An 18,746-nucleotide genomic window follows, 5' to 3' on the forward strand; every position below is an offset into this window, starting at 1 on the left:
TTTTAAAAACCTTACCTGAGCTCAGCGCTTACCGGGTGAGTACAGAGACTGTCTCCAGCTGCAGGGGGAGAGGACATCTTCCGTCACTGCCACGCTCGGCCTCCTGCATCTGCTGCCTTTCAGCTGAACTAGCAGGTACGTCCATGCCGGGAAACCCAGCTACTGGACCAATGCACACCTCTAAGGGACCATGGAAATCACCTCAGGAATTCTCAACTGGAGAAGGGACCTTTAGGTATCACCACAGGAGAGCAGGGCTTTTGTTTCCTGAATTTAGAATGTCAAATTTCTCCTTTTAAAAAGCTCAAAGCAATCCCCATAGGGAGATGAACATCCATCATCTGCTGGAGATGGAGAATACTGGCAGGCTGGGGTCATTGCAGGGTTATATATACCTCGACATCAGCTTGCTCCGTCGCCATCTGCTGGCAGGGGAGCATAAACCCACTGGTCCCGAGTCCATCTGTCTACATGCTAAGAAACACCATTTAATTTCTTGACTACAATGAATTTAAATGTACCTTAAGAACAAGAAAAGAAAGTTTCAATACTTATGCTTACCGCAAAACTCTCTGCTCTCTGAACTCTAGTGCTCGAGATTGCATCCGGAGTTTGGTTCTGCGAACATCAATGTAAATCAGCCAGCGTCGCCATGCCAACCTCATCAGCTGCTTCTCCACTAAGAGCACCACCATTAAAGAAAAAAGGAAAATTGGTTCTTACCTACTAGTTTTCATTCCTGTAGTACCACAGATCAGTCCAGACTCCTGGGTTTTGCCTGCCTGCCAGCAAATGGAAACAGAGAAAGTTTTACTGACACTGCTACTTAACCATGTGTGCCACCTGCAGTTCCTCAGTATTAATCTATACCCAAGCAAATCTAAAAAATTTCATATTTCTCCAAAAACTATCAAAATGTCCAAAACTTTCAAAACTCTCAAAATATGAAAATATCCTCTGCTATAAAAAAAGCAGAATGAGCGGACAACTCTCCCCCTCAACAGAATGGGCGGGTTCTGGACTGATCTGTGGTTCTACAGGAACGGAAATTAGCAGGTAAGAACCAATTTTAATTTCCCTGTACATACCCAGATCAGTCCAGACTCCTGGGATGTACCAAAGCTCAATACTCAGGGTGGGACCTGAAGAGTCTCGCTCGCAAAACTCTTTCGCCAAAGGATGGGGAACACGTATCTCGCACATCTAGACGATTGTGCCTTGCAAAAGTATGTACTGACTTCCAAGTCACTACCCTGCAAATCTCCTGTGGAGAAACAAGCTGAGCCTCCGCCCATGAGGCCACCTGAGAACACGTAGAACGAGAACGCAATCCCTCTGGAACCGGACGACCACGAATAATGCAAATGGAACCAATAGCCTCCTTAAGCCAACTAGCAATAGTAGCCGCAGCAGCTTTGAAGCCTCTCTTCAGACCACTTCACAGAACAAAGAGGTGATCGGACCTCCTGAAGTCATTTGTTACCTTGAGATATCTCAACAAAGCTCTTCGCACATCTAACAACTGGAGCTCCCTCGCATAAGAAGCGGATGTGTCCACTGTAGGAAAGGCTGGAAGCTCCACTGACTGATTCACGTGAAATGCAGATACCACTTTCGGCAAAAAAAGAAGATACTGTCCTCAATGAGACCCCCAAATTCAAAATCTGAATGAATGGGTCACAAGACAGAGCCTGCAACTCAGAAATCCTCCTAGCCAAATATATGGCCACCAGAAAAACAACCCTAAGAGTCAAGCCCTTCAGCATTGCCCTCTGGAGTGGTTAAAAGGAGCCTCACACAAACCTCTGAACACAAGATTAAGATTCCAGGATGGACAAAACCGCCAAAGCGGAGGACGCAATTCCTTTGTCCTTCTAAGGAACCAAATAACGTCCGGATGTGCAGAAACAGAGGAACCATCTATCTTGCCATGAAGACAACCCAGAGCTGCCACCTGAACTTTAAGCAAGCTGAGAGACAAGCCTTTGGCGAAACCTGCTTGCAGAAAAGACAAAATGTCAGGGACTGAAGACCTAAGAGGGCGAACGCTTTTAGTGAAGCACCAGGACTCAAAAACCTTCCAAACCCGTATGTAGGAAATATTCGTAGACTTTCTTCTGGCCTGCAACAGCAAAGTAATGACAGCCTCTGGATAACCCCTACATCTCAAACATTACCTCTCAAAAGCCATGCCTCTAGACAAAAGTGAGCAGCCTGGTCTGAAAATATGGGTTCCTGACAAAGAAGACCCACCAGATGACCGAAGCGAAGTGGCTCGTCCACAGCCAAGTTGATCAGATCTGCGAACCACAGAGACTGTGGCCATTCCGGTGCCACCAAGACCGCTTCTCTCTGATGCTTTTCTATATGATGCAACACCTTGCCCAAAAGCAGCCAGGGAGGAAAGACAAAGTAGAACCCCGTGGCCAAGGTAGTACTAGACCATAGATGCCCTCGGCCCTGTGCTCTCGTCTCTGACTGAAAAATCAAAAGGCCTTGGCATTCAGACGCGTCGCCATTTAGTCCAGTGGGGGAAGCCCCACCACTCATGAATGAGCTGCATTGCAGACTCCGGCAACTTCCACTTGCCTGGATCTAACACCGTCCGACTCAAGTAATCTGCTTGAACATTTTCGACCCCAGCTAAGTGGGATGCCATTATTCTCTCCAGGTGCTGCTCTGCCCAAATAAGTAACTCTTGTGCCTCACGGGCTACTGCTCAGCTCTTGGTTCCGCCTTATCGATTGATATAAGCCACCGTTCGTTGCATTATCCGAGAGAACCCTCACTGATAGTCCTCTCACTAACAGCAGAAATTCCTGCAAGGCTAAGCAGACCAATCTGGTATTTAGTCGGTTGATAGACCATGCAGACTCTTTTGCAGACCAGCCACCCTGAGCTGACTGATGCTGATAAACTGCTCCCCAACCAGACATCGGTAGTAACTGCCACCCAATCTGAGACTTTGAGGTCCACACCCCGAATGAGATTGGAAGTTAGAAGCCACCAGGAAAGGCTCTCCCATGCAACGTCCTCGAGTGGCAACGGAAGTTGAAACTCCTCCGAGACCAGGTTCCACAGAGCCAAAAGCACTCTCTACAACAGACTCATATGAGCAAACGCCCACGGCACTAAATCCAGGGTCGAAGCCATAGAGCCCAGAACTTGCAAATAATCCCATACCTTGGGTATTCGTAACTGCAACTACTGCCGAATCTGCCCCTGCAACTTCAGCACAGGCTTCTCTGAGAGATTCACTTTGCTGACTAGGGTGTTGAACTGAGCCCCCAGATACTCCAAGAACTGCGTCGGCAACAGGCGACTCTTCGCCACATTCACCACCCATGCAAGCAATTGCAGGACACCGAGAACCTTATGAACATTCTGGCGACAAAGAATCTCCGGCTTCGCCCTTATAAGCCAGCTGTCCAGATACAGACGCACCAAAATCCCTTCCTTCCGGAGAGCCACTGCCACTACCACTATCACCTTGTTGAAGATGTGTGGTGCTGTGGCCAATCTGAAAGGAAAGGCCTGAAACTGAAAATGTTGCCCCAGAATCATGAAGCACAGAAAATGCTGTGAGTTGATGAATGGGGATGTGCAGATAGGCCTCCGTTAGATCCAGAGATACCCAGAAACTCTCCTTTGCAAACCGCCGCTATCACTGACCTTAGGGTTTCCATTCGGAAACGCGGAACCTTGAGTGATGCATTTACTTTCTTTAAATCTAAAATTGGCCGAAAAGTCCCCTCCTTCTTTGGGACCACAAAGTAAATGGAATTATCTTCCCCTGCAAACTTCTTCGTGGGGAAATGGAATCACCGCCCCCAGGCGTCACAGATGGTCCACCTCTCTCAAACCGTTACTTATTTGTCCAAGGAGCTGCTCGGGGAAACTAGAAACAATCATGGATGGGACAAGCAAAATCTAAAGTGTAGCCATCCTTTACCATGCTGAGAATCCACTAGTCCTGAGTAATTCTGGCCCACTCCTCGTAAAACCACGTCGGGAGACCTCCCATAACAGGAACAAAAGAGTAGACCAACCTTGCCTCATTGTGAGGACTTAAACCCGGATGCACTCCCCCTGGCGGCACCTCGGAATGGCCTTCAGGCACCCTGAAAGGATTGACCCCAGGACTGCCCCCAAAGAGAAATCTGCCTTTGGGGGCCTGGCGTAGCTCTTGACGGACGAGTCCTAGCTACCCAAAAACAGGAATGCACCTGAAAAAAACTCTTGCCCTTAGGCTTATCCTCTGGCAACCTGAGCACCTTATTATCAACTGCTCAAGGTCCTCACCAAATAAGAGTCAACCCTGGAAAGGCAGCGAGCCTAACTGAGCCTTGGAGGAGACATCCGCTGTCCAGTTACGCAGCTAGAGAAACCTTCTGGTGGAAACCGCAAACACCATAATCCAAGATGAGGTATGAACCAAATCATACAGAGCATCCGCTCCATAAGCAACTGCCGCCTCAACCCGCTCAGCCCGGTCTGCATCCCCGCTTTCTTGCATCTGCTGCACGTCCTTCAACGCCGTGGACCCTACCACAGGGATAGTTGACCTCTTAGTAACTGCCGAAACAGCAGCATAGACTTTAGGGAGAGCAAAACGTTCCATCGTCTGTTCAGGCAATGGATAAAGCTTCACCATGGCCCTTCCCACTTTTAACTCTGAATCGGGAGTTCCCCATTGTGCTTCCACCATCTTCTTTACCGACTTGTGATACGGGAAGGCCATTGGGGGACCCCACATCCCAAGCAGGACCGGATCCGCCCCCTCCAAATCAGAGTCCTCCTGGGGGATTTTAACTCCTAGAACCTGAAAAGCCAGAGGCAGCAAGGCATCAAGCTCTTCCTTTCTAAAAAGGTATGCTACCTTTGGGTCATTCTCCGTCAGGGACCGGGACTACTGGATCATTCCCTTGACCCGCACCTCTGGCCACCGGATTTACCAGAACATCCTGGTCAGGAGCCTCTCCCCTACCTCCATGGAAGCCTCACCAGACTCATCGGGCTCATCCCCCCCGGGCCAGAACCTGAGGGGGGGACCCTAGCAACCTCTGGACAGGGGAAATCCGATTTCTTCCAGAACGACCCTGTTTTGAACCAACCATTAGCCCCTCCATTGGCTGGACTGGCAGGGACTGCGAATCCCTAGCTGCACAAGCTGCCTGCTGCTTGGCCAAGTAAGCATCATGCAGCAGCAGCAGCACAAAGTCTGTTGAGAATGGCCTTAATGTTCCAGACCCCGCAGGAAAGGAGCTAGAGACTGGCAGCATGGGGCTCCCTTCCTCCTCAAAGTTCCCCTGATCGCGTCCAGAGACAGAACGCGCTGGAGACAAGCATGGGGGAGCATCCCCCTCCCCCCTGATGGCGCGGAAATGTCCGAAAGTGAATCCAAGATAGCCACCGTTCCCATGCTGATCAGGAAAGGATCAGTACCCCAACCAGAGCCCTGGAGCAGAGCCGAAACGTAAGCAGAGGACCTCCGACGCTGTTTTGCAGCTGTAGGGCGATTGGACGAGCCCTCCCCGCCATCTGAACACCCAGTGCAAAGCGCAAGCCAACTAAGCCCCAACCGCATCGAACCATATGTGTGGCATGCAGAGCTGTGACCTATCATGAACAGGGAGAAGCTGCCTGAAACACAAGTGGGAGAAAATAAACCTACTTTAGCCACCAAACACTGAGCAGAGCCATGCTACTGCCTTCAGTTCTTTTTATAATTCACTTTTATTTTTTCAAAATTCTCTATCTGAAACACAAAGCCTACAAAAAAAGAATAGACTGCCTCAGACTAAAAGCATACCTGGAACCTGCAGCCGCCTGAGAGGCCTTGAGAAGGGGAGGGATCTGGACCCCCAGATTTACGGCGCATGGGCCGAGCAGACATAAGGATCACCAACCCCCGACTTGCCTGCCTCAACTAGACAGGGAAGGATCCACCAAGATTCAAAAATCCCTGGGAGGAAGGCTCAAAAAGAAAGAAATTGCCCATATCTACCATCTGCTGGAGACAGAGAAATACTGAGGAACTGCAGGTGGCACATGTGGTTAAGAGGCATTGTCAATAAAACTTTCTCTGTCTCCATCTGTTGGCAGGGAGGCAAAACCCAGGAATCTGAACTGATCAGGGTACGTACAGAGAGTAAGAGTTTGGTTGACACTTCTTAATCCTGTGCCAAGTTTGTTTGTGTTGAGTTGTATCTGGTGGGAAGGACTCAGATTGCAACAGCCCTAATACATGGAGTCTCAGGCTGCTGCTGCTAAAAGCAAGGTAGTAGCATCAAATGACTGCATAAGAGTCAACATCACAAAAAAATCCCAAATGCCAGGAAAGATTCACCCTCACAGCTACAGGCATAAGATGCCAGCCTCTCTCTCTCTCTGGTACCCTGCAGGGCACTCACCCCTCACAGATACAAGCATAAGACGGGCAGCCTCTCTTTCTCTGGTACCCTGCAGGGCACTCACCCCTCACAGAGACAAGCATAAGACAGGCAGCCTCTCTCTCTTTCTCTGCTACACTGCAGGGCACTCACCCCTCATAGATACAAGCATAAGACAGGCAGCCTCTCTCTGGTACACTCACACAGAAACAGTATTGCTAATTGAAATGTCAGTTCTCAGCAACTGTTCCATATAATGTATGGTGAGAGAGAGAGAAGATCCTAAAGTAGCAAGTGATGCAAACAGAGACCAAGAAAACATGGCAGAAATACAGAAATAGTCCCAATTGTACTGCGTTGCCACAGGCCTGATTTAAAAAAAGGTCCAAGCTCACATCAATATATTGCCTCTACATATGACACTCTCTGAACTCCAAACGAAAGCTCTCTCTGGCACAGTGCAAATATAGTGACAAGCGCTAGTAGTAAACAGAGACAAAGATCGCATCCAACATGCCCTGGCTTATAATTGAGCTTCATTCTTGTCATGGTAGGAACAAAAACAAACCCATTCGGAGGCCCTGCCCCAATTCATTCACACAGAGATTGAAAGATCTTTCCTTCTAGTTCTGTTCTTGCCCTCACCATAACATGCTGCTGCCTGGTAGGCGATTCTCTTCTGGCACTTCCATGACATGTAAGTCCTCCATGCCTTGAATGTTAAGTTGTACAGAAAATATCTGAGTAACAAAAGAAAAATTGTAGTCATTCATGTTACATGGAAATGCTAGCATGCTCAGCTGATACTTCACTGCTTCTCCACAGTGGTAGTATCATATAAAGGAAGGAGTGGAAGCTCCCTTGGGAGTGTGAAGTCCGTATCATATAAAGGAAGGGGCGGAAGCTCCCATGGGACAGTGAAGTCCGTATCACATAAAGGAAGGGGCGGAAGCTCCCTTGAGAATGTGAAGTCCGTATCATATAAAGGAAGGGGCGGAAGCTCCCATGGGACAGTGAAGTCCGTATCATATAAAGGATGGGGCGGAAGCTCCCATGGGTCAGTGAAGTCCGTATCACATAAAGGAAGGGGCGGAAGCTCCCATAGGACAGTGAAGTCCGTATCACATAAAGGAAGGGGCGGAAGCTCCCGTGGGACAGTGAAGTCCGTATCACATAAAGGAAGGGGCGGAAGCTCCCGTGGGACAGTGAAGTCCGTATCACATAAAGGAAGGGGCGGAAGCTCCCGTGGGACAGTGAAGTCCGTATCACATAAAGGAAGGGGCGGAAGCTCCCGTGGGACAGTGAAGTCCGTATCACATAAAGGAAGGGGCGGAAGCTCCCGTGGGACAGTGAAGTCCGTATCACATAAAAGAAGGGGCGGAAGCTCCCGTGGGACAGTGAAGTCCGTATCACATAAAGGAAGGGGCGGAAGCTCCCGTGGGACAGTGAAGTCCGTATCACATAAAGGAAGGGGCGGAAGCTCCCGTGGGACAGTGAAGTCCGTATCACATAAAGGAAGGGGCGGAAGCTCCCGTGGGACAGTGAAGTCCGTATCGTATAAAGGAAAGGGCGGAAGCTCCCGTGGGACAGTGAAGTCCGTATCGTATAAAGGAAAGGGCGGAAGCTCCCGTGGGACAGTGAAGTCCGTATCGTATAAAGGAAAGGGCGGAAGCTCCCATGGGACAGTGAAGTCCGTATCACATAAAGGAAGGGGCGGAAGCTCCCATGGGACAGTGAAGTCCGTATCACATAAAGGAAGGGGCGGAAGCTCCCATGGGACAGTGAAGTCCGTATCACATAAAGGAAGGGGCGGAAGCTCCCATGGGACAGTGAAGTCCGTATCATATAAAGGATGGGGCGGAAGCTCCCATGGGACAGTGAGGTTTGTGTACCATCTAAAGGAAGGATGGGATATAATATGGTCCATACCGTCTATGAAAGGATATTTTCTTGTGGAGCAGTGAAGTCTGCATTACCCAAAAGATCAGAGAGGGCTTTTGCTTGCAGGACAATGAGTTGTGCAGTGTATTGCTGAGATTCTTACTGTTGAGTCACAGATCCCAACAGAGTGAAGAACTGCTAGAGATCCTGTCAATAGCTGCCTTTCCTTTCCTGCCTAGAACCCCACCAAAGACAAAACAACTGACCTGTAATGACAATCTGCACGGATGCTGAGTTTCCATTCTTTATGCAAGATCCACCATTGCTCCTTCCACTCACCAAATGTTAGGCGGAGAAGTTTTTGTTGGTAGTAATTTCTGGAGAAAGGAGGAGGAGTTTTGATTTGGATGTGTTTTTGAAAAGATATTTTCTATATAATAATATTTGTTTTTTTGAAAATGACACAAGAACAAAGTCAAGGTGACTGATTTTAAAAAGGGTTTGGATAAGTCCCTGGACAAAAAGTCCATAAACGTTAGTAGCCAGGAAGATTCAGGAAAGCCACCGCTTATCTCTGGGAGTCAGCAACAATGCTGAATAGCCCAGATGAATTTAAATAACGAGCACATAGATTTGAATGACTTCAAACAGCTTGTATCATCTGCTAATAAGCAGGTTGGAAATGCAAAATTTCAATTATAAATACAAAAAATACATACTTTAAAATGTCTATATGCAAATGCAAGAAGTCTGAAAATAAGATTGAAAAGTTTGTGTTCTTGTATAATGTCATACATTCTAAGATAATAAGCATCAGTGGAAGGAGGATAACCAATGGATACTGTGATACAAGGGTATAAATTATATCAACACTAACAGCAGATCGAATAGGTGGAGAGCAGGCATTATGTAAAAGATGGCAAAGAGTCAAGCATGATAAAAAAAAAAATGCACTGCTGAATCCTTAAGACAGAAATTCCATGCATGAGAAGTAAGAGTATAGCAGTGGGTGTATACTATCATCCACCAAGCCAAGATTAAAGAAACAGTGAAATACTAGCAGAAATTATTAGGCTAATAAAATTGGCAACAATAGGAAATTTCAATTACACTATTATTGAATGGGTCAGTGCCACATCAGGACATGCTAGACAGATGTAAGTTTCTGGATGCCATAAATCACTGCTTCATGGAGCAGCTGGTCCAAGAACTGACACGAGAGGGAGCTAATTTAGATTTAGTCCTGAGTGGAATGCATAATTCTGGTACAAGGAGTTACTCAGCAATAGTGATCATAATGCAGTCATGTTTGACAATCACTGGAGGGAGGACATTAAGTAAAATTACTGCACAAGCACATAACTTCAAAAAGGGAGTATATAATATAATGAGAAAACTAATTAGAAAAAAACTAAACAGCTATTCCCAAAAGTAAAAGTTGTATAAGGCATGGACATTATTTAAAATACCAGTTTCATAGCCCAAATAAAATGTATTCCACGATTTAAAAAAAAAAGATGAAAGGAAGATGAAACAACTGTCAGCATGGTTTAATACTGAGGTGGAGGAGTCAGTGAAAGCCAAAAAGCCATCTTTTAAAAAAACAGAAAAGAAATTAAAATGAGTAAAACAGACAAGAGCATAAGCAGTGGCAAGTGAGATGTATAAGAGGAGCAAGACAAGCCAAGAGAATTTGATCAGAAGCTTGCCAAAGAGGCAAAAACAAATAAAAACATTTCTATATATAAATTATTGGATAGTGAAGAAGTGTATACAGCTGCCCATATCCATGCATGGGAAGCAGACCTGGGAATTCCCTGGGATAAGGAACGGTGGGGATAGATGCTTCCAAGGCTTGGGGAGGCATACAATGTCCACCACGATGATTGAGAATGAGAATAAATTGCTATTCCGGTGGTATTTATGCCCTGAAAAATTGGTGAAATGGTATCCTACGCTCTCTAATACATGCTGGAGATGTGGCTGTTGCATAGGTACTTTCTTCGATATATGGTGGTCCTGCCCGAAGATACATACATACTGGGTACAAATCCAGGGGCTGGCTAAGGAAATTTTGGGGGAGGAGCTACCCTTTATCCCAGACATATGGCTTTTAGGGACATGGGATGATGATCTCCAAGCTTCTTATAAGAGACTGGTGCAGAATATGGCTATAGCGGCTAGGATGGTAGTGGCTATCTGGTGGAAAAGATGGGATGTCCCTGCCAGACATCTCGTGGTGAACAAATTATTAGGCATCAAGGCCATGGAAAAAATTACGGCACATCGCCGGGATTCATTGGCTATGTTTGGCAAGGTATGGGATCCTTTCGAAAAGTGGGTACAGGTCCGTTTAAAATAAACTGTCATACAGGTTTGGGGGAAGTCAGGGATTAAGGGAACCAACATTTGTGAATGCAAGATGTTCAGCAGATAATCATACAAAATCTGCACAGATAACAGTTGGTTAAGGTTCTTTGTTATGTTTATTATCTCTTGTACTCTTTCAGATTCTTTCTGATGTCTACAATATATAGTTTGTATACTGTGGGGGGAGGGAAGGGGGGATAAGGGGCGGGGGAAGGATAAACAGGAAAGCATTGGATAGTGTGGATGTCTCCAGGGAGAATCGGCTGTATGAAGAAATTCATGGCTTGTATTATATCATGCATCATCCAAATAAAAATGTTAAATACAAAAAAACCCCAAACATTTCTAAATACATTGGAAGCAAAATGTCTTTACTGGAGTCAGTAAGGTCACTGAATGATGGAGGGGGAGAACAAGACAATGGCAGAAAAACTGAATGAATGAACTCTTTACCGAGGATGTGGGGAAGATTTTTTGATGATGATGATGATGCTGAGCAAGTCAAGAAAATCTCTGTGACAACTAAAGATGTAATAGATCAAACTGACAAACTAAAGAGTAAACATGTCACCAAGACCAGATGATATCTATCCCAGACTTGAAAGAACTCAAACATAAAACTGCAAACAGATTACAGATTATTAGTAACAGATCATTTCAACAGCCTCAGTTCCTGAAGACTGGAGGGTGATCAATGTAGCACCAATTTTCAAAAAGGGCTCCAGGAATAATCTAGGAAATTATAAACTGGTCAGCCTAATGTCAGTGCTGGGCAAAATGGTAGAAGTTATTTGTAAAAACAAAATAACTGACCATATAAACAGACATGGCATGGGGAACAGTCAACATGGTTTTTTGCCAATCTATTATATATTTTGGAAGGTGTAAACAAATGAAAAATGTGAGCCAGTTGATATAGTTATAGGAAAATTAGTTCTTATTGTATTAATTTGTTGTGGGTTTATGTAAGTCTAAAAAAAAAAAAAACCAAACAAAAACCCAATCTCTATATTTAATTAGATACTGCTTGTCACTAAAATTTCTCTCTTTATTTGGAAATAGCTGCCACTAAAATCTCTCTCTTTTGTCTAGATATTGATATTGGTGCATAAATTTGCTGTGGGGTTCATTTAAAGCAAAAGAAAAAGATTCCAGAAAGTGTCTTGCTGTAATTTGTTTGCAGGCGGGAAACTCTGAGCCTAGCAGGGGTCTAATCAAGTCCTTAGTCTGCTGTGATCAGCCAGGAGACAGGAAGAACTAAAGCTTCTTGTGACCAGCTAAGTAAAAAGTTTAACTTAGCAAACCAATCTGGGGAAGGGTCTTTTGAAACTCAACTGCAGATACAGGGTCCTGAGAACAACCTTGACCAAGTGTTAACTATCTCTCTTTTACCAACGGTGGGTCAAGATCACTTCGGACAAATGGGTACTGGAAGTCATACAAGAAGGATATGCGCTGGAATTCCACAGCACTCCTCGTCTCCTTGCCATTCCGAGCACAAGAAGCAGGCAGTGGAGATTACACTTCTAAGTTTCCTCAGGATGAGGGCTGTGATCCCAGTACCTACGTCCCAGAAAAATACGAGGCATTATTCCATTTATTTTGTCATACGCAAGAAGGACGGTTCTTTTTGCCCCATCCTGAATCTTGAGGATCAACTGTCACCTGTGAGTGACTCAGTTTTGCATGGAGACCTTATGCATCCAGATAATGGCCGTACAATCAGGAGAGTTCCTACCTCCATGGACCTATCCAAGGCCTACCTACATATTCCACTCCGACAAGAACACCATGTCCTACATTTTGCAATACTGGATTGACATCATCAGTTTCAGGGGCTACCCTTCGGACTAGCCACCGCCCCCAAAACATTTTCCAAGATTATGGTGATTGTGGTGGCAGCATTGAGGAAAGATGGGAACTGATGCACCCATACTTGGACAATTGGCTGATCCGGGCCAAGTCCGTAGAAGAGAGCCTCCTGGTGACCAACAGGGTGTTCTCCTTGTTTCAGGAACTCTGTTGGTAGTAATCCTGGCCAAGAGCAGCCTCAAGCCTTCCAAGTCCTTGGAGTATATGGGAGTCCAATTTGACACCAGGCACAGGGCAAGGTCTTTCTTCTGACCGCGTGGATACAGAAGTTGATGTACCAGGTACATCATTTCATGAACATGGTTCGCCCAACGGTGTGAAGCTATCTCCAAGTCCTCGGTTTGATGATGGCAACCCTGGAAGAAGTGCCATAGTCGAGGGCACACATGCATCCACTTCAATGCTCTCTGCTATCACATTGGAACCCATAGTCTCAAGACCTTGTGGTTCATCTCCACTTACCGATGAAAGTCTGTTCTCACCTCCAGTGGTGGTTGCAGAAATCTCATCTGAGCAGGGGCGTGTCCCTGTCCTCCCCAAACTAGCTGGTTCTCACGACAGATGCAAGTCTCCGAGGCTGGAGAGCTCAGTGTCGGGAGCTGACGGCCCAGGGACGATGGACGGAAGAAGAGACCTTCTGGAAAATCAATCACCTGGAAGCCCGGGCAGTCAGACTGGCGTGTTTACAGTTCAGCCATAGCCTCCAGGGTCAGGCGGTCCGCGTGATGTCGGTCATCACAACGACGGTAGTCTACATCAACCGCCAGGTAGGAACCAAGAGCCAGCAGGTGTCACAGGAGATAGACCACCTGATGGAGTGGGCTGAAGTACATCTACAGATGATCTCAGCCTCCCACATTGCAGGAAAAGACAATGTCAGAGCAGACTTTCTAAGCAGGGAGAGTCTGGATCCAGGAGAGTGGGGGTTGTCTACCAAAGCGTTTCAACTGATAGTAGATCGCTGGGGCCTCCCGTCAATCGACCTGCTGGCCGCATCTCAATTCTATTGCTGGACCCCAACTATTGGGAGCAGATTGGAAGCAGACATTAAAAACTATTTAAAAAGGGCATTAAAACATAGCTATTCAAACAAGCCTTCCAAGAGTTGTTAACTTAATGATTTTAGACTACTGATTTTATACCAAGTTAATGTATATTTTGATTTTATTATCTCTGCTCTTACTATACTGCCTCTCTAACTGTTTAAATGTTATAATTATTTAATTTATTATTTTAGTTTACTATTTTATTTATATTATGAAACTATGTATTTACTTCCTTTTTTCTTTTTGGAAATGCAAGTATTTTTAAATATTTGTTAGCTACTGTAAACTGATTTGATAGGCTCGCATGAAAAATCGGTTTATAATAAATAAATAAATAAATAGATAAATAAATAAATTCTTCAGATGCAGAAGAGATCTGTTGTCCCTAGGAATTGACACTTTCGTCCAGATCTGGCCAGAAGATGAGCTGCTACCTCCATGGCCCCTACTGGGCAGGGTCATCCGCAAAACTGAACACCACAGGGGACTAATCCTACTAGTAGCTCCAGATTGGCCCAGGCATCTATGGTATGTGGTCATGTGGAGTGTTGCGTCCATCGGTGCTAGACAGTGCCTCTGTCCGAGTGGACAGTTCGGCGCTTCGGTGCTACGTCGATGTCTGAGCACGCCGGCAGCCGCGTCTATGCGTCGGCGCCCCCTGAATGCGTCGGCGCCAGCATCAATGGCTCGGCGCTCCGGGGCCTGTGTCGACACTTCAGCACTGCATCGATGTCCTGGCTCACTGTTGCCTGCATGGATTCATTGGTGCTTCGGTACCCGCATCGACACCGTGGTGCGCCGGCACCCATGTCGGTGCATCCGTGCCTATCGGCGCCCGTGTCCACGGGCGGGATTTTGGCCCTTGTTCTGCGGCATGGGCGTGGAAGTCAGCATGCTGGATTTTGAAGTCAGGATGCCGGCATAGATATGCCCTAGCTTCTGTTAGTCAGCCGACTATGATTTTCCTATGCCCCTCCCCCGGCCTCTACTCGGAGCCAGCCCTATGAATGGGGGGGGGGGGGTTAACCAAGGAGGTTTGCTGAGGTATGCATCGTCTGAGAGGGGGGAGGAGGTGCCCTGAGATGTTAGAAACTATCTCGTAAGGGCAGACTGATGAGAAATTTTTTTTTTTAATTTCTTGCCTGTGGTGATTTGGCGCTCTTTTCTGCCGGTGAGTTGATCGGCTATAAGCGCGCCCCTCCCCCTTCTCTACTCGGTATCCGCCCGGTGGAATGATGGGGTTAACCGAGGAGACGAAGTAAGAGCAGCAAGTCGGCTGGGAGGGGAGGGGGTGCCCCAAGATGTTAAACAGTCTCGTGAGGGCAGGTCTTCTTTTTTTTTTTTTCTCCTGTTAAAGTCCTTATATATATATATCTATATCTATATAGATATAGATATATATATATATATATATATATAGATAGATTTTCTTTTGTTTTTTTGTTAAGTATAGTGAGGAGAAGTAGAGAGCTCCACGCACAGTGTTGCGCGGAAAAAATTAGACTGAGGAGCCTGAGGTGATCCTGTCAGGATACAGGTCGGAGGGAGTGCCTGGCTAAAAGTCTTTGCCAGATTTTGAGAGCTCCGCCACCTAGTGGCACGGAGGACGTACCCATACAGCATGGCTAATTCAGCTGCTTATCTACATGAAAAAATATATTCTTCTTTTGAGAATATTTCTCTGACCGAGTGTATGTATGAGCGATTCTGGTTTCAACTGAGCTCAATAAATGCATTAACTCTTAGGAGCTCTACTATGTTAAGTTATGTGACATGATGTTTCTAATGCCAGGAGAATAACGTTTAATGGGTAATCCGTTAATGATGTCTCTCCCCTTAGAAATATCTATCGGATCCAAGACTGAGACAAGTGGGGCTCAATTTTCTCCAATTTAGAATGTAGAATTTCCCCTTCCAAAAAGTACAACAATCACCATAGGGAGAGGTACGTCAACCATCTGCTGGAGACGGAGAATACTGAAGGGCTGAGATCACGGAAGAGGTAGTTACAGTATATATACCCCTTCCCTGATCTCAGCCCTTCAGTATTCTCCAATGTTACATTAGCTTTAAAGCCTTACGCCGTCTCCATCTGCTGACAGGGGAGCATAACCCATTGGTCCTGAGTCCATCTGGCTACACGCGAGGAAAATAGCTTTACCCAAAAAAACAACAGTGTAATACTTCCCTGGGTAGGCTGGAATACAGAGCTGCATAAAGGAAAGTGATCTGGACCACCAGATTTACACCCCTCTGAAGTAAGGACCGAGCCTACTAAAGGGTCACCAACTCCCAGCTCGTCCGCCTCAACCAAAGGGGATGGTCCCACTCAGACCTAACAATCCCCTGGGAGCAAGGTGCTCTCTCAATCTAAATAATTTTTCTCTGACTGGTGAACTGCATGTTTTGCACCATCTACCTTATGCTGGAGACAGAGAAGCACTGAGGAACTGCAGGTGACATCCAGGGTTATGAAGCAGTGTCAGTAAAACGTTATCTGTCTCCATCTGCTGGCAGGGATGCAAAACCCAGGAGTCTGGACTGAACTGGGTACGTACAGGGAATTGAAATTTCAGAAGGCATTTAAAGACCCTCATGAGTGTCCTATTACAGACTGGTAACTGGATAAAAGACTGGTAACTGGATAAAAGACAGGAAACAGAGGATAGAATTAATGGTCAGTTTTCCAAATGGAGAAAGGTCATTCGTAGATTACCACAGGGATCTCTACTGTGACCTATGCCATTTAATCATTCATAAATGATCTGGAAAAGGAGCAACAAGTGAAGTAATCAAATTTGCAGATGACAAAGTTGTTCAAAGTTGTTAAAACAGCAGCAGATAGTGGGGAACTGCAGAAGGAGCATGCTAGCAAAGAGATTAGACAACTGAAATTTAATGTGAAAAAGTGCACAGTGATGCACATCAGGAAAAATAATCCCAACTCCAGGTGCACAATGTGGGGTTCAGTACAGGGAGTCTCTACATCCGTTTACTATTGTTTGAACTCATCAGTACCTTACTGTCCTTCACTTCAGCTCATCTAATGTGTTTGGATGTTTTTAAAGTTTTTGAGTGCTGGTGGGTTTCTGATTTCAGTCTCCTGCTCCAAAAGCAATTTCTGTATACCACCATAAAGCAGTACAAAGCCTTTCATTTCATAGAAGGAATGGAAAGCCAATAATCTGAGTCAAAATGTAAATAATAAAGTGAGGGGGCCCACAAAGAAATCTAACACCTTTAGGAGCACCAGTCTTCACAAACTGTATAAAATCTTTTTTTTTGTAATAAACTCCAGATTGCAGGTGTGCACCTCTATCATCTGCTGGAGACAGAGAAATACTGAGGCACTGCAGGTGGCGCTCTCGGTTATGTAGCAGTGCCTGAGAAGTTTTTGTTCTGTGCCTCCATCTGCTGGTTGGGATGCAAAAAGGAAAATTAGTTTCTTACCTGATAATTTTCGTTCCTGTAGTACCAAGGATCAGTCCAGGACACCTGGGTTGTGACTCCGCACCAGTAGATGGAGACAGACTAAAACTTGTGGGCGGAGCATATATGCCCCTGTGCCAGTCACAGCCCCTCAGTCATACGTAATGTCAAAGTAGAACACAACCAGAGAACTAAACTAGCTAGAAACCGCTAATAGAACGGGGAAAACACCCCTCCAGGAAACAGACTCTCCAACCGAGAGAGTTAAACAAGCGGAACAAAATAATTCAGAACAAAGAGCTGACTCGCCATTACTTCAGCGTAGCACTGCGGGCGGGATCCTGGACTGATCCTTGGTACTACAGGAACGAAAATTATCAGGTAAGAAACTAATTTTCCTTTCCCTGTACGTACCAGGATCAGTCCAGGACACCTGGGATGTACCAGAGCTAAATTACCGAGGGTGGGAAGCAGAGAGTCCCGCTCGGAGTACCCTCTCTCCAAATCCCCCGGGATCGGTAGCCCGGACATCCAACCGGTACTGCCTGATAAAGGTATGCAACGACTTCCAGGTAGCCGCCCTGCAAATCTCTTGAGGCGATACCGGAGAAGCCTCCGCTCAAGATGCCGCCTGCGCACGAGTCGAGTGAGCCCTCAGGCCCACGGGAAGCGGTTTTCCCCGCACCCAGTACGCCGAACCAATGGCCTCCTTAAGCCACCGGGCGATCGTTGTGCGAGACGCTGCGGCCCCTTTCTTAGGACCAGAGAACAGGACAAACAGATGATCTGTGACCCGAAAGGAGTACTGACCTCCAGATATCGGAGGAGGGACCTCCGCACGTCAAGCTTCCGCAATTCTCTCGCTTCCGGAACAGAGAACTCCCCGCCCGCCAAAGCGGGCAGTTCCACCGATTGATTCATATGAAAAGACGACACCACTTTCAGTAGGAAGGAAGGAACTGTGCGCAAAGAAACTCCGGAATCGGAAATACGCAACAGGGGTTCACTACAGGACCGGGCCTGCAACTTGGAAACACGCCGTGCTGAGGCGATCGCTACCAAGAACACCGTCTTAAGAGTGAGATCCTTAAGAGTCGCGCGTTTCAAAAGCTCAATAGGCGCCGTGCATAGGGAGGAGAGAACCCAGTTGAGGTTCCAAGCCGGACAAGGAAGACGCAAGGGAGGACGAAGGCGTTTGGCACCCCGGAGGAAGCGAGCAATGTCCGGGTGGAGCGCTAGGGACGTACCACGGACCGTACCCCGCAAACAACCGAGCGCTGCCACTTGAACCCGAAGGGAACTGCACGCCAGGCCTTTGGCCAGACCAGCCTGGAGGAACGCCAGAATGTCGGAGACGGAAGCCGAAGTGGAGACCACCCCACGCTGCACGCACCAGTCCTCAAAGACCACCCAGACACGGACATATGCCAGACGGGGCCCTGAAGGAGCAGGCCCGCCATTCCGTGAAACCGAAGGGGCGCCGTTACCGCCAGCTGGGCGAGGTCTGCGAACCACGGCCGGCACGGCCACTCCGGTGCCACCAAGACTACCTTGGCCGGGTGCAATTCTATGCGCCGTAGAATCATGCCGATCATCGGCCACGGGGGAAACACGTAGAGCAGCACATCCGTCGGCCAGGGAAGCACCAACGCATCGACGCCTTCTGCCCCCCGTTCTCGACATTGACTGTAAAATCGCGGGCCTTCGCGTTGTGCCACGTGGCCATCAGATCCATGTGGGGCACCCCCCACGTTTT

At 46.9% G+C, this 18,746-nt stretch overlaps 1 protein-coding gene across 3 annotated transcripts in view; it reads right to left on the bottom strand.

Annotated features, from left to right (window-relative positions):
- The window catches only part of SFI1 (SFI1 centrin binding protein), a 122,733-nt gene that overhangs the window by 82,192 nt on the left and 21,795 nt on the right, over nt 1-18,746 (bottom strand). For 2 of the 3 annotated variants that reach the window (XM_029571605.1, XM_029571607.1), the window contains 3 exons: nt 8,540-8,650; nt 7,038-7,132; nt 562-679 (listed from right to left, as the gene is read on the bottom strand). In XM_029571605.1, coding sequence (XP_029427465.1) covers nt 562-679; nt 7,038-7,132; nt 8,540-8,650 — 324 coding nt within the window. Of the gene's footprint in view, nt 1-561; nt 680-723; nt 783-7,037; nt 7,133-8,539; nt 8,651-18,746 lie in introns of those variants that run through there. The other variant, XM_029571608.1, reaches the window with a different exon arrangement.

This window comes from Rhinatrema bivittatum, chromosome 11 (assembly GCF_901001135.1).
Source record: "Rhinatrema bivittatum chromosome 11, aRhiBiv1.1, whole genome shotgun sequence".
Taxonomy (NCBI): Eukaryota; Metazoa; Chordata; class Amphibia; order Gymnophiona; family Rhinatrematidae; genus Rhinatrema; species Rhinatrema bivittatum.